We start from the raw sequence: 14,043 nt of genomic DNA on the forward strand, positions 1-14,043 counted from the left end.
TACCTCCTTATGGTTCTAACTCTAATAAGCAGCTTAGGCTCTTGCACTTAAAACTATGTGTAGGTAGGATCTGGGCTCTGGTCTCTACTGCATGAAAGACTGTTACAAATGGTTATTCAAAGTTGCTACCCTGTATTTCTCCCGGATTTAATTTTTGTTTCTGTATAGACCTATGAAGAACGGTTGGGTGCGAGCATGAAATAAAGTAGTCACTTAACTCTTAAGTACAAAACTAATTGTGGCAGCAAAGTGTCATTCCCTTTGCTTTGGTTTGAGTGAACCTGAAGACTGAAATTGAAATTTTACAAGTTTCAATTGTAGCCTACGTATAGCTGCTTGTTTCTGGCTGGCCAGCTTGGATTTCATGGARAGCCAATACACGCTGTGTATCTGCTCAGTACTAAGAAATAGCAGCTCTTATGATTAGGGTGTTRAGCTTACTTATTTATTTATTCCTCCTTTTGAGAGCTGTTTAATTGCTGAAATGTACGTGGGATCACGTTCACTTTTTTGGCCTAAAGGTCATATTGATAGCAGTAAGATTTTCTATTCTGTGCTTGTGAAGAGGAAACCATAGAGATTCTTACACAAAATGTTTGCTATGTTCTAAAAATGAGGAGAAAAACAAAAACAAACAAAAAAAAACAAAACCCTTCATCTCTATTCTGATGCTTTATGACAGCTTTGGTCTGCAGTTTTCTTATTTTGAAGCTGGTTTTTTTGCCTAGGGAGGCTTTACAGGTGTATACACAATTTGAAAGAATTTTTCAAAATAGCAGACTAGCAAATACTTCTTTTTATTTGTCACTGAAATAACACTAACTCTTCTGTAAATAGCCTAGCTCTCAAATGATTTTCCGTATTCAACAAAACTCATATTTAATCTAAATAGTTATCAATTCACTCTTCATTTTAAGCAAATACGTGCAGATATCTRATTCCAAACTTTCAACCTGGAAATGTTTGTCATTGTAAGAATTCAAATAATTGCTGGTTTCCAGGCAATCTTCTGTCTTTTTAAATTTTACTTAAAATAAGGAAAGTGGCTTTACTGGTCATGTAGAACTGCAAGTAAAGAGCTGGATATTTTAGTACRTATCTACTAAAGCTACACTATTCGGCTGTATAAGTTTGTGGCTTTTGGTTCCACTGCTTCTGCACAGTGTCCCTGGTACACGCTGACTGCCTTGCCTACTGATGGCATCTTCTGTCATTTGTTCCACAAAGCTTTTGCTGCTGCACTATTGCTCCTCTTTCTGTATATCTTTACACCTAACAAATATTAAGGTCCACTTAACTATTTTTTTTTCTCGTCCTTCCCAGTGGATCGTATTGTGGGTCTGGATCAGGTTACTGGAATAACAGAGACAGCTTTTGGCTCTGCGTACAAGACTAAGAAGGGCATGTTTCGTACCGTTGGGCAACTGTACAAGGAATCTCTCACCAAGCTGATGGCGACGCTCCGAAACACTAATCCCAATTTTGTTCGCTGCATCATTCCAAATCATGAAAAGAGGGTATGTGCTATAGACCACTTCTCTAATTCTTTTTTCTTTAAAGGAGTTTCTACATGCGTGTTCAGTTATGCATGCTTTTTGTGTCCTTTCAAAATTGGAAGTTGGGTTTTGCAAAGCTTTCACACTGACCAGCTATCTTCTCAGTATTCCACATGCATCCCCTTATTTAGACAGTTAACTTTGGACAGGGCAGCCTGAAAAAAAAAATAAACTGCAGTTTTCCATGCATACAAATTGAGAGTACAAAAATAATACTTGTTTTGTTTGTTCAGGCTGGAAAACTGGATCCACATCTGGTTCTAGATCAGCTTCGTTGCAATGGTGTTTTGGAAGGAATTAGGATTTGTCGACAAGGATTTCCAAACAGGATAGTGTTCCAGGAATTTAGACAGAGGTAATGGCAAGAAGTCTTTTGAATTTTTATTCTGAGATGAAGTTCTTTGTTGAATGATTGAAGATGGGGGTGGGGGAGGTGGGGAGAACACACTCAATGCTACTGAGCATCCTTCATTCAGGTCTATAGAAATCAGACTTTCAAAAGTGATAATCAAAAAGCAAGAATTTTGCCAAAAGCTCTTTAAAGGGGGATATGTTTATAATAAGCCATGACAGTAAAAGCCACCAAAGTAAATATTTTGTTTCTTCCCCTTATTCCTTTTTGAATCCAGGGGAAAAAAGTGAATTGAGGCTGGTCTTTTTTTGAATAACTGCTCTTGAGTTTTGGTGGTGTTTTTGTTTTTTCCTTTTGCTTTGTATCCTGAAATTTCACTTTGTCTGGATACTTTATGATCAGTACACTGTGTAGAGTTCTCCTTAACCTCAGGACATAGTATCTACAACTACCAAGACCTCTTTTTACTGCTTTGCATTAAAATTTTAAGTCAGGAGCCCCTCGTTCATATATTTTTATTTAAGCAGTCTAATCTTGCAGGTTTCTTAGTTTATAAAACAAAACCTAGCCTTTTAACTCACCCTAGCCTTTTATGAAAATATCATATCTTGGTTGCTCTAACAAAAAATGTGTGGGTTTAATATTTTTTTTCTAAAGATTGAAGAAGGGAAAACGACCTAGAATGAACTGCTGAAAAAATTTTTTTCTGGGGAAACTCCTTTACCATGCTTGGTGACTATAGCTTTATGGGTTTATAATGATGTAGCTTGAGCGTAAAGATCTTTTTCTTGTTTGTCTGTTTGTTTTCTGACTTAAAGGTACGAAATCCTTACTCCCAATGCAATTCCAAAAGGTTTTATGGATGGTAAGCAAGCATGTGAGCGAATGGTAAGTGATTACCTCTAAACGTTTTTTAAAACCTAAAAATTGAAGCAGAAAAATATTGTCCTTTCTGTATGTGAAAACAATGTGCTTGCCTCCCATTTAGATCAGAGCCTTAGAGCTGGACCCCAACTTGTACAGGATTGGACAGAGCAAGATCTTTTTTCGAGCTGGCGTCCTGGCACACTTGGAAGAAGAGCGAGATCTGAAGATCACAGACATTATTATATTCTTCCAGGCAGTCTGTAGAGGATACCTGGCTAGAAAGTATGTGTGCTTTTATGATTGGATCCTCTCATTGTCATCTTAAGTGTCTTTAGGGAGCTATGCATCAAAACTTCCATTTGAGAAGAGTTGTTTTTTTCTTAAGAAAGAATGTTGTGTGATAAACTGTAGATGTGTCCAATGTAAATAGGTAAATTTGCACCTTCATTTCATAATATTTCCTTTTCTTAATCTTGCCTTTGACATATGTAGCTATTTACAGTATAGCTGTTAGCTGCAAAAAGTCTCTTCTGCTCCACCAGAAGGTCTTACAGTTACTSTGTAAAACTGCTTTTCTGAAATTAAAGGAGAGTTCAGTGTCTGTAATCCATCCATTTTTTATCTATTTGAGTAAAAAGGCTGTTAATAGTAAGAACAAATAGCATTTGTTGTTATTGCAATGAAAATGGTGATTCCAGCTCTTGCCTTGTTCCTTCATATAAGGAGTGGGCGCTCATAAATCATTCTAGTCACTGAAACTTAAAAATAAGCCTATTTATGGTCTGCGAATGTTCTAGGGTTGGGTAACCTAAAAATTAAAAACACAAATACACGTATGCTCAGCTGTATTTAATATGAATTTTGCTGTRTCTTCAGGGCCTTTGCAAAGAAACAACAGCAACTGAGTGCACTGAAAATCCTGCAGAGGAATTGTGCTGCGTATTTAAAGCTTAGACACTGGCAATGGTGGAGAGTCTTCACGAAGGTTTGTTATGTTCTGTCACTTTTTTTACCCTTGTAAGTAGGCAGAATGCTGTTTCTTATTTGTCTCAACTCTTTGCAGGTGAAGCCTCTTCTTCAGGTCACTCGCCAGGAAGAGGAACTTCAGGCCAAGGACGAGGAGCTAATGAAAGTGAAGGAAAAACAAACAAAAGTGGAGGCAGAACTTGAGGAAATGGAAAGGAAACATCAACAGGTTTGTGCCCAAGATCAGCTTTTAATATGTAGAATGTATTTTGCACTGCATCCTGTGTGAGAAAGTTATCCTGGGGAAGATCCTTGTGAGCAAAAGCACCATGAATCAAGTGAGTTAACTCCTTCTGCACTTGGCCAGAAGCTGAAATAGGAAGATACAACATGAACCTTCCTCCAGCATCACAAAAACCTTATACTGAAAAAAATAAATTTGATTCTGTTGCCTTTTCCTGTTTTCAGGAGAACTTTAGATGTGTTTTCAAGCTGGAATGCACACATGCCTGTGCTGCGTTCAAGAAACGTGAGGAAACGCCGTTATGACAGTTAATGGACAAAAYTGGAAATGCATTTAAACTGATAAAGTAAAATTGGTGTCAATTTCAAGAATAGCTGATGGAGTGTCAATAAAAATTGCCATAGTGATAAATACACATCTATCATGAGACACGATGGAGTGGGGATGCAAATCTAGAACGGGAAAACCTTAATTCCTGTTGTCAAATTTACAAAGCAAGCAATAGTCTGTTTTAGTGCAGTATCTCTGCAGTTGCTCTTCCAGTGGTTCTGAGTGCCAGCTTCTGCCCAGTTACCTACGGCAGCACTCAGTCGCTCTGCAGGGATGAGCGCAAGGGACAGTCTGGGAAACAGCCACTTCCCTCATCTCTTTGCTGCTGGGAGAGCCAAGGRGGTGGGGTAGGCACAGTGGGGTCTGTTCTTTAAGGTGTGGGGACAAGTGAGTAAATGCCGCTGTAGCCTTCCTCTTAGAGTTGGTGTCTTTTGGACTGCTGATAAAGCTCTCTGGTAAAAGCTTTCGGTTTTGGATCTTGACCACGGAGTCTCAAACTGAAGCAGAACTTGGTCTCTGAGTACCTTTATAGTTGTCATATGTGTAATCTCTGAGAGGCTTTGAAAGGTAAAGATTTTACTATTTTATTTTTGTGTAATATTTGCAGCTTTTAGAAGAAAAGAACATTCTTGCAGAGCAGCTACAGGCTGAGACAGAGCTCTTTGCAGAAGCTGAGGAGATGAGGGCTCGTCTGGCTGCCAAAAAACAAGAGTTGGAAGAAATTCTTCATGATCTGGAGTCGAGGGTTGAGGAGGAAGAGGAGAGAAACCAAATACTGCAGAATGAGAAAAAGAAAATGCAGGGTCATATTCAGGTACGTCTCTTGGTACACTAGAAATGGAAAAGTATGCGAACAGAACTGTTAAGGATTGAAAGCTGACTCAACGTCTCCAGAACATGGAGGAAGTTAGTTCCTTAGCATCATGTATGGAATAAAATCAGCTTGAATTATTTCTCTTTGCTTCCTGTATTCAGTGTGCTTAGCGCTCTGGTCTCCAGGGATATGAGGATGAGGGAAGAAAAAAGCAGAAAAGTCGAAATGGCCTGTAGTGAGCTATAGCATATGTAGACAGAGGTTTGATGTCAGCAAGCGCTCCTGAGTAGGCAGGAACTGGAAATTATTGCATGTGGCTTACCTGTTCTCATGTAGAAACAGACTGATGGGATGAGCTCATTTCTGAGAGAGAAATGTTTCATTTTTGCTGAAATCCAGTGAGAATATAATGAAGATTATTTCTTCTCTGACTTTTATGAAACAAAGGAAACTTCATCTGCTCCAAGTTACTTGTTTTTGTGAAAATCAGAATTTAGATGTTTCATTTTGAATACATGGGCACCTTGAAAAATCCTTATTGTTTGAGGCAATACATGAGAACTTAAATGTCTTTCAAAATACATGAAGTACTTTGAAGGAGAGGAAAAAAAAACACACATCCCACAGTTTCTTGATGCCTTTTAATAAGTGTCTGTTAATAATGCATGGCTGAGAATCTTATTTAAGACTGCAAATGAACAGAAACAGAATGTGTTATTACTTTCCTACTAGTATCTAACTAGTTGTGTCAGCCTCTGAACCATTCCACCAGTAATACTGAGATCTATATTCATACTGAAATTGGGGGACTTGCTTCCTGTAGCAACTCTTCCTAGTTCATGGCATCTATGACATGCTTTGATCAAATATTGAAATATCTGCAACAGCAGACAGCAAAGCAACAGCTTCCTCCTTTGTCCGTGACACCAATGCTTTGACACCTGGTGCCCTGTTCAGATGCGGTACACAAGGAAGCCCAATCTAATGTCACTGTGGTTAAGTACATTTGGGCCTTTTTTTCTCCCAGTGGTATTTTTATTTTATGTTCAAAATTAGGAAGATGAGAGGTTGTAGCAGAGTGAGTATATGTTTCCTAGATGGCATGTTGTACAGGTTTGCCAAAGCTGAAATAGAGTATAAAAAATTCCATGTGTATCACATGGCTCTAAATTTCATTACCAGATCATTGATATTATAAATGAGTCTAATAAAGTGAAAGCAATTTTAGTGTCATTCAGGACAACTGCTTCTTCAAAATAATATCTTTTTTCCTTTTAATAAGCAGAAGGAAAAAAACTTAACAAGTGGGTAACATGAAAAAAGTACATATGCAACTATCTTTGTTCCTAGGACCTAGAAGAACAGCTTGATGAGGAGGAGGGAGCTCGGCAGAAGTTGCAGCTTGAAAAAGTGACAGCTGAAGCAAAGATCAAGAAGATGGAAGAAGAGATCCTACTGTTGGAGGACCAAAATTCCAAATTTTTGAAGGTGAGATCAGTATGTGTGGTGGAGATTCTGCTCATAAGGAATAGTAGTATCAAGTGACAGCTCTCAAAACTTTTAAGACTGGTGCTACCTTATCTTTAGAGTTTATAACTGAAGACTTCTGACTTCTGGAGTTTGTGAACACGTTGAAGCTGAGGCACTTAACTTGCTTAGAACTAACCTTTAAAAGGGAGGGTTTTGCCATACATTCTGACTTCATGAGTCTTCCAAATTTAAGAGCTTGGGATGGTGTTTATCATAGCTACTCCTGTTCTTTGCAAACTATAAAGATGTTTTTAGGCTTAGATGGTAAGGAAATGTGACCTGATCTTCAAAAAGTGTGGAGCAAATACTGTCTGAAAATCAGGCCTCAATAAGTGGTTTTGGATTAAACACCCATGTGTTAAATTCCAAAACTCAGTCTCAGAAAACAAATGTTCATTTTCCTATACTATTCAAATGGATCCCTTACAATTCAAATAATCCCTTGATGGTGACTTGAAATAAAGTCTGTATTAATATGCTGTATGAGGCCTTTATATGGATTTCATATGTTTAGTTATTTATGTTGCTTAAAGACTCTGAATAGTATTTTAGATGTTACTCTTCCCCCTTTTTCTCCTAACTAGGAAAAAAAGCTGATGGAGGATCGAATTGCTGAATGCACTTCTCAGCTGGCTGAAGAAGAAGAAAAGGCCAAAAACTTGGCCAAACTCAAGAATAAGCAAGAAATGATGATCACTGATTTGGAAGGTTTGATCTTACTAAATTTGCCTATTAACAACTTGGAAATCGTGCTAGAAAGAAATGGATCACTAGTTACAATGAATGCAATATCTGTTCCAGTCTGACAGAGTACCCTAATACGTAGATACCTTAATAGTTATTATTCATTGTTTATCTAGATTTTGTAAGAAACTTGCTTCACTTGCATGGCTTTGTTGCATCTGGTTGCTCCATCTTACTCTTCTCTAGCTTGTTAGTTTTTCAATTTTGAGAATCTAATTGACATACAGACACATTCAAAAAATCATGATGTTGCATAAATCCCTTAGTAACAAGGCAAAACGTCTGTCTCTTGTGGAAAGTTGCTACACTTTTCTGTTATAACACATTAGACTGGCATAATTCTGAAAGAATGTTATTAGCTATTTACTAGGCTTCTAAAATTTTTTGAATAAGCGAATCTGAATCATTTTACTCTTCTTAATGCTTTATCTAAAATAGTTCCATTTCTTTGGCTGTTTATTTCAGGCTGTTTTACTGTGTGGTGGCAGGCTAAATCAGCCCTATATAAAACCCTTCTTGATTTATTAAAAAAATTACTTATGGCTGTAAAATAGCTGTTGCACAGCACTAATAAATTGCCAAGGCAGAGTTGCACAAATATAAGGCTAAGTTGCTCTCTGCACCCTAATTTGGAAATAGTTTTTCACCTACTATATTATGGCCAGTCTTGCTTCATATTTCAAAACTGACATGCTTATGGAAGAATACCAAAGTTTAATCTTCTTTGTTTTAATCTTCTATACCTTTTCTTTAAAAGTCATATTCGGAGACCTTAAGATGGGCATAAGTAAACTTCGCTAACTGGAAAATAATGCTTGAGTAGTTGTGTGCTTAAATCAGCATTAGTGTTTTTGAAGATATTTGACATGTTCGGTTATAGTGCCATATGCTGAGACCATGTGATGACCTTAGAAATGGAAATTAAAGCTTAAATATAAGGCATGCAATTTTTTTGGCTAGTAAAGCACGGTAGAATGATATTTACTCTTGGAGATGGTTCAAGACGCCTTAAGCTCTCTCTCCTAGGGTCTTGGCACAGTTAGGCACTGAAATTTGAACAATAATCTAATTCAGTTTGCTATTAGCTTTCTCAATTGCAAGATAGGCTCTTACGACAATCTTCTAACTTAAACTACCCAGAAATGTAATGTAAAAACACAGAGAAAATTTACTATTTTTTTGAGTGAGGAACTGTTTAGAGAAGAAAACCATTGTTAGTGTAGATTGCCTAGAAAATCCCAAATTGCCCTCAGTGGCTCTAAGAGGTGATTCTTGAGCATGTCCCTCTTTCTCCTTATGGAAGAAGAGATCTTGATCGAATAGCAGGCCCAAAAAGGGCGTGGGAGAAATCTGTGCATAGATCACCCACAAAATATTGAATGACAAATCTGATATTTTACATTTATGCTGATGCACATAGAATTAGCATAGTGGTAATGCTATGCTAAGCACTAGTGGTTTGGCAAAACCTTTCTGTGACTGTGCACCTGGCCATTAGCTAACTGCTAAACAATGCAATTAGTAACTATCTCAATCAGACAACAGTCAGATAAAGTAAATGTATTTTACTGCTATGGCACTGATATCTGGATGCTTTTCACATAAAGAAATATCTCAGGGCAGGAGCATCTCAGCTACAAAATTAAATTACTAGAAGCTATCAAGGTTGCAAAGTCTTCCTAAATCTCAGTGGGTTCTGAGTTCTGAAGTGGCACAGATACTTGGAAAAACATTTTATACAAGTTTTTTTTTTTTAAAGCTGTGTTATTTTCCAATAGACTTTGGGTCTAGCCTAGTCCTTCAAAAGCTATGCAAACGATCATTTTTTCCAGTCCTTAGCTGATCTTAATTTCTGAATCCTGGTGTGATCATCTGGCCCAGCAGCTCAAAAACAGCTTTTCTGTTTGATCCCATTCCTTATTTTCTACTAAGATGAGGTTGTCTCTCTGTTACCTTACTTAAAACTGTTTTTCTCCAGGGTCTGCTACTTTTTCTTGACTTTCTGTCTAAACCATGTAGTTCTGCTTGGTTATTTCATCTTTCCCAGCTGACTTTCCAGCTGCAGACTGGAGAAAGAATAGATGCAGTATAAATTAAACTTCCTACCCTTCTTCTACCCACCCCACTCCCCTGTCCCCAAATCTTCTGAGGATGATTAGAAAAGAAATCGCTTATAAATAAAATGTTTTGTTGCTTCCCTAGAGCGATTGAAAAAGGAAGAAAAGACCCGTCAAGAATTAGAAAAAGCTAAGAGGAAACTTGATGGTGAAACAACAGACCTACAGGACCAAATAGCTGAGCTACAAGCCCAGATTGAAGAACTGAAGATCCAGCTGGCCAAGAAAGAGGAAGAGCTGCAGGCTGCTCTTGCTAGGTCAGAGCATGATGGGGCTTATGACTGCATAAATGCAGTAGAAACTTTTCCCAGACTGAATTTCAGTTGGCTGCAGACATTATATTGATTAGAGTTGGTAATGTTAAAGTAAAAAAAAAACAGCTACTTACATTACCCTGAAACTTCTGGTGTCTTCTGTCTTGGGAAATTGCTTCCTTCTTAGGGTAATCATATACTTAAAAGGTTTTGAAGCCAGTTAACACTTGTAATGGGGCATCTCTAGACATGCATGTGCTGTGAAGTAGACTTGGCCAAAAAGGAGTTCAGTGGTTTTTTTCAGTGTCCTTGCTCTGTAAAGCCACTAAAAAGAAGCTTCACCAGTGTGTAATGGTGTTTGGGCTCTGGAAGCTTTTTCACTCTCCAAAGTTCACCTTCAGAAGGGAAACATGTAACTGTCAGTCAGCCTTCTTACTGGTCAGAGTATTTGCAGTGATTGGGTAGGACATGCGTTTTCAAGCTTTGTGCAGTATTTTTGCTGTCACGTAATATAATACAAATCAAACACTTGCCTTTTTCGAGTAATTTGTAATTTTGTGGGTAGAGAAAATTCTATGGACAGGCAGTGTGTGGGGGACAATATCTAATTAGATCTGCAAAATCAGAATACTTGAATGCAAACTTGAAAGTTTGATCATTCTAATAGTATATCTGTAGTACCTGAGGCCCTTTGCTAATAAGGGCTTAGTAGTGTGTGTGTTTTATCTGTGAAGTTTTAGGAACCCTGTTTTATTCTAGTAGGAAAGCTAATAGCTTTTTTTTCTGCAAGATATCACTTATGTACCTAATTTAAGTAACACTAGACTATTATGAGAATAGGATTTGAAGCTATAAAATATAATTGTGTATTAATTGCTGTGTTTCTGCTTAATAGAGGTGATGAAGAAGCAGTTCAGAAAAACAATGCACTGAAAGTGATAAGAGAGTTGCAAGCTCAAATTGCAGAACTCCAGGAGGATCTTGAATCTGAGAAGGCATCACGCAACAAGGCAGAAAAACAGAAGAGAGATTTAAGTGAGGAGTTGGAGGCTTTAAAAACTGAACTGGAAGATACCTTGGATACTACTGCAGCACAGCAAGAGCTGAGGTACGGTCACTTGTCTTTGTAAGAAGTTGAAATCTGTTGAAATCCATCTTTAATTTACAAAAGGCTAAAATGTTGATTTTGATAACCCTTGATGCTTTCTCTAGGACAAAGCGTGAACAGGAGGTGGCTGAACTAAAGAAAGCAATTGAAGAAGAAACCAAGAACCATGAAGCACAGATCCAGGAAATCAGGCAGAGGCACGCTACTGCCCTGGAAGAGCTCTCTGAACAACTTGAACAGGCCAAAAGGGTAAGCAGGAAATGAATTACAGAAATATTTCCCTACTTCAGGGTTTTATGTGAAGTAATGAGACTGTTGTGGTCTTTTCCACTGACACGTGCATGCAGAGCTAAATTGCCCCCCTCTATGTATGCATAACAATTGAGATTGACTCAAATACATCACGCTGATTTGTCAAACCTATTGTAACTATTAGGCATTCTTGGCGACTGCCTGAAAAGTCTTCGTTAGACTTGGAAATGGTGCACCTAGAGATAAATCATGTAATGCTTTTATGTGAGTTCTTCAGCAGTCCACATGCTCATTTGGAGAAAAGCAGTTCTCATGGGTGAACTGCAGAATGCTTCCAAATAAGGTAATTATAATGTAGCACTTGAGAGAGAGAGAGAGAGAGAGCGGGGGGGAAAAAAAAAAAAGGTTAAGAGCAGGTAGTGTAAAAGTTTCTCCAGCCACTCTTAATTTCACGTTTGTACTATGAACTCCAGTGCTAGATATTTGTGGAACATGTTGCCAGTTTGGACAGCTGTATTGAGTTCTGTGATCACCACCACCAAAACAGGTAGGAGGAAGCACACCTGTGTTGTTATATCTAGGCAGTAATATTCCTTGTAGTGTAGCTTGAGTGTCTTGCTCAAAAACGGAATTATTCCATCATTCCTCCCAACCCCCACCCCCCAAAAAAATCTTTAGTTTGTGAAATGGTAGTCTTGGTCATTCCACATGCATTTGTGGACAGTTAAAATACTGTAGTAACATTTTTACGTTGCCTGTAGGGAATACTTTACAAACTTCCTTAAATTAAAATACTAAATGAGAAATGTAGCAATTAAAGCTGGTGGAAAATTACAGTTTATTCACCTGAAGATCTTATGCATGTCTTTTGCTTCTTAGTTATTAAATACTCTCAGTAGGGGTATAAAAAGTCTGGAAAAATACTCTGCAATCTTAAAGCTCCTGTTCATAATAAGATGATGTCCGTTTAGATGATATAGTAAGTAAGAATGGGACTTAAACATCACTTATGCTGATTATTACTTTTTTAAAAGTAATAATCCAAGCTGCTATGCTTACTAAAATCAGGGCAGCTTTAGTTGATATCTTTCCTTTTATTTCTGTGAAATGAGCCATGCTGATCTGTTAATGGGCACATTCCTTCCTACTTACAGTGCTGCTCGAACAGTCATTTTACAGCACTGATGTTCCAGATCTTGTTCAAGTCATAGAATATCTTCTGGTGCTCACTGCTACCCGTGATGTCTGAAGGGGGATCTTGCATTAATTTATTGTGTAATGGAAAACACAAGGTTTAAAGGAAATGTTTTAAACAATCCCTACTTGCAACTTCCCAAGCACTTGTTTTATGCTTGAACTTTAGAGCCTGATTGGCTGGAGTGAGTGTTTGCTAGCAGAAAACTTTATTGATACGTAATGAAGTATTAAATTTCTGTCCTTTTGTGTCTTTCCTAGTTCAAAGCAAACCTTGAAAAGAACAAGCAAGGTCTAGAGTCTGACAACAAGGAGTTAGCCTGTGAAGTGAAGGTATTGCAGCAGGTCAAAGCAGAGTCTGAACATAAGAGGAAGAAGCTTGATGCTCAGGTACAAGAGCTAACTGCTAAGGTCGCAGAAGGTGAAAGACTGAGGGCGGAGCTGGCAGAGAAAGCCAACAAGCTGCAGGTAAGGCTGTATGGACCTGTACTCTTCCAAAGTCCTAAACTCCTGAAAAATAGGCTTCAAACACATGCAGAAACAGCTGGGAAAAATGCTCTTCAAAGATTAGGTCTACAGGAATTATGCCTGTCATGGACATGGGAGGCAACCTCAGTCATGTCTTCATGAGTACTTGAAGAATCTCAAACTGGTGGTATGCCTTGGAAGGAGGTAGTTCAAGAAATGCAGGATTAATGTCATGCCTGCCCAACTGTGTGAGAATTATAGTGGCTCCTAAGCGCATGGCTCCCTACCCTGGAGACCAAACAAGGCTCTTCACTGGAATTCTGGTTTTTGGCTTGCATATGGGATTGAGTAGATGTGGCTGAGCTCATTTGTCTATGTGAGCAAAATGCACTGATGATGGCCATTGATTTCCTTCGTGCTTCAAAGTTGGGAGCTTAATGGATGGGGCTAGCAAGCAAAGGCCACATTCTTCCAGGAAATGGAGCAAATGGGAGCCAGGACTGCCTTTCTAACCACAGCACCAAGTACTTTAAATCGACCTAAAGTACCTCAGAAAGAGAATGGCCCAATTCTTTTCAGAGGAAGCTTTCAGGCAGTCTCTTACATTATCCACAAGTAGCACAGCCTAAAATAGCAAGACCTGGCACCTGGCAGTAACCTTTTCTATTGCGGTGATGCTCCAAACCCAGCTGTCACCCTGATACTCCCCGAGTTGATGGGTACCATAAGATGGCCCTATAATTAAAAATAGCATTTAAGTATGAATGCAGATATTGTCATGCAGAGATTGAAATGACATGCTCTGCTAAATAGCGTGCCTGACTCCTGTGATGCTACACTGCTTAAATTGAAGATTGACGTTCAACTTGAAAATCTGTAGCCAAACTTTTATATTTTTAGCTTGTGGCATCTCTCTACTGGGAGCTATTGTTGCCTTAGTTGCCATGCCTGGAATTTGCTGAGGTTTTGTGCTCTGCACTTCCAGCCACCGATGGGATGTAAGCTCTGCCGTGAGTCAGCTGCATGGTGTTACCTTTAGACTGCTTGCTTTGCAGAACGAATTGGATAATGTCTCAAGTCTCCTGGAGGAAGCAGAGAAGAAAGGCATTAAGTTTGCCAAGGATGYGGCTAGTTTGGAATCTCAGCTTCAAGATACACAGGTGTGTGTGCGCAGTGGAGCTTGAACTTTGCACTGAAGCTTTGTTCCACATGGCAATGCTAACTGCAAACAGAAAGTACTTTTTTTG

At 38.5% G+C, this 14,043-nt stretch overlaps 1 protein-coding gene across 1 annotated transcript in view; it reads left to right on the plus strand.

Annotated features, from left to right (window-relative positions):
- Positions 1 to 14,043, plus strand: part of MYH10 (myosin heavy chain 10) — a 105,771-nt gene that overhangs the window by 75,714 nt on the left and 16,014 nt on the right. The window contains exons 15-28 of the mRNA XM_026075687.1: positions 1,324 to 1,517; positions 1,790 to 1,911; positions 2,727 to 2,796; positions 2,897 to 3,057; positions 3,652 to 3,760; positions 3,839 to 3,970; positions 4,923 to 5,129; positions 6,480 to 6,617; positions 7,244 to 7,367; positions 9,606 to 9,777; positions 10,670 to 10,882; positions 10,987 to 11,131; positions 12,590 to 12,796; positions 13,852 to 13,956. Of these exons, the coding sequence (XP_025931472.1) occupies positions 1,324 to 1,517; positions 1,790 to 1,911; positions 2,727 to 2,796; positions 2,897 to 3,057; positions 3,652 to 3,760; positions 3,839 to 3,970; positions 4,923 to 5,129; positions 6,480 to 6,617; positions 7,244 to 7,367; positions 9,606 to 9,777; positions 10,670 to 10,882; positions 10,987 to 11,131; positions 12,590 to 12,796; positions 13,852 to 13,956 (2,099 nt within the window). The remainder of the gene's footprint in view (positions 1 to 1,323; positions 1,518 to 1,789; positions 1,912 to 2,726; positions 2,797 to 2,896; positions 3,058 to 3,651; positions 3,761 to 3,838; positions 3,971 to 4,922; positions 5,130 to 6,479; positions 6,618 to 7,243; positions 7,368 to 9,605; positions 9,778 to 10,669; positions 10,883 to 10,986; positions 11,132 to 12,589; positions 12,797 to 13,851; positions 13,957 to 14,043) is intronic.

The sequence above is a fragment of the Apteryx rowi genome, unplaced genomic scaffold (genome assembly GCF_003343035.1).
Source record: "Apteryx rowi isolate R43461 unplaced genomic scaffold, aptRow1 scaffold_41, whole genome shotgun sequence".
Lineage (NCBI taxonomy): Eukaryota > Metazoa > Chordata > Aves > Apterygiformes > Apterygidae > Apteryx > Apteryx rowi.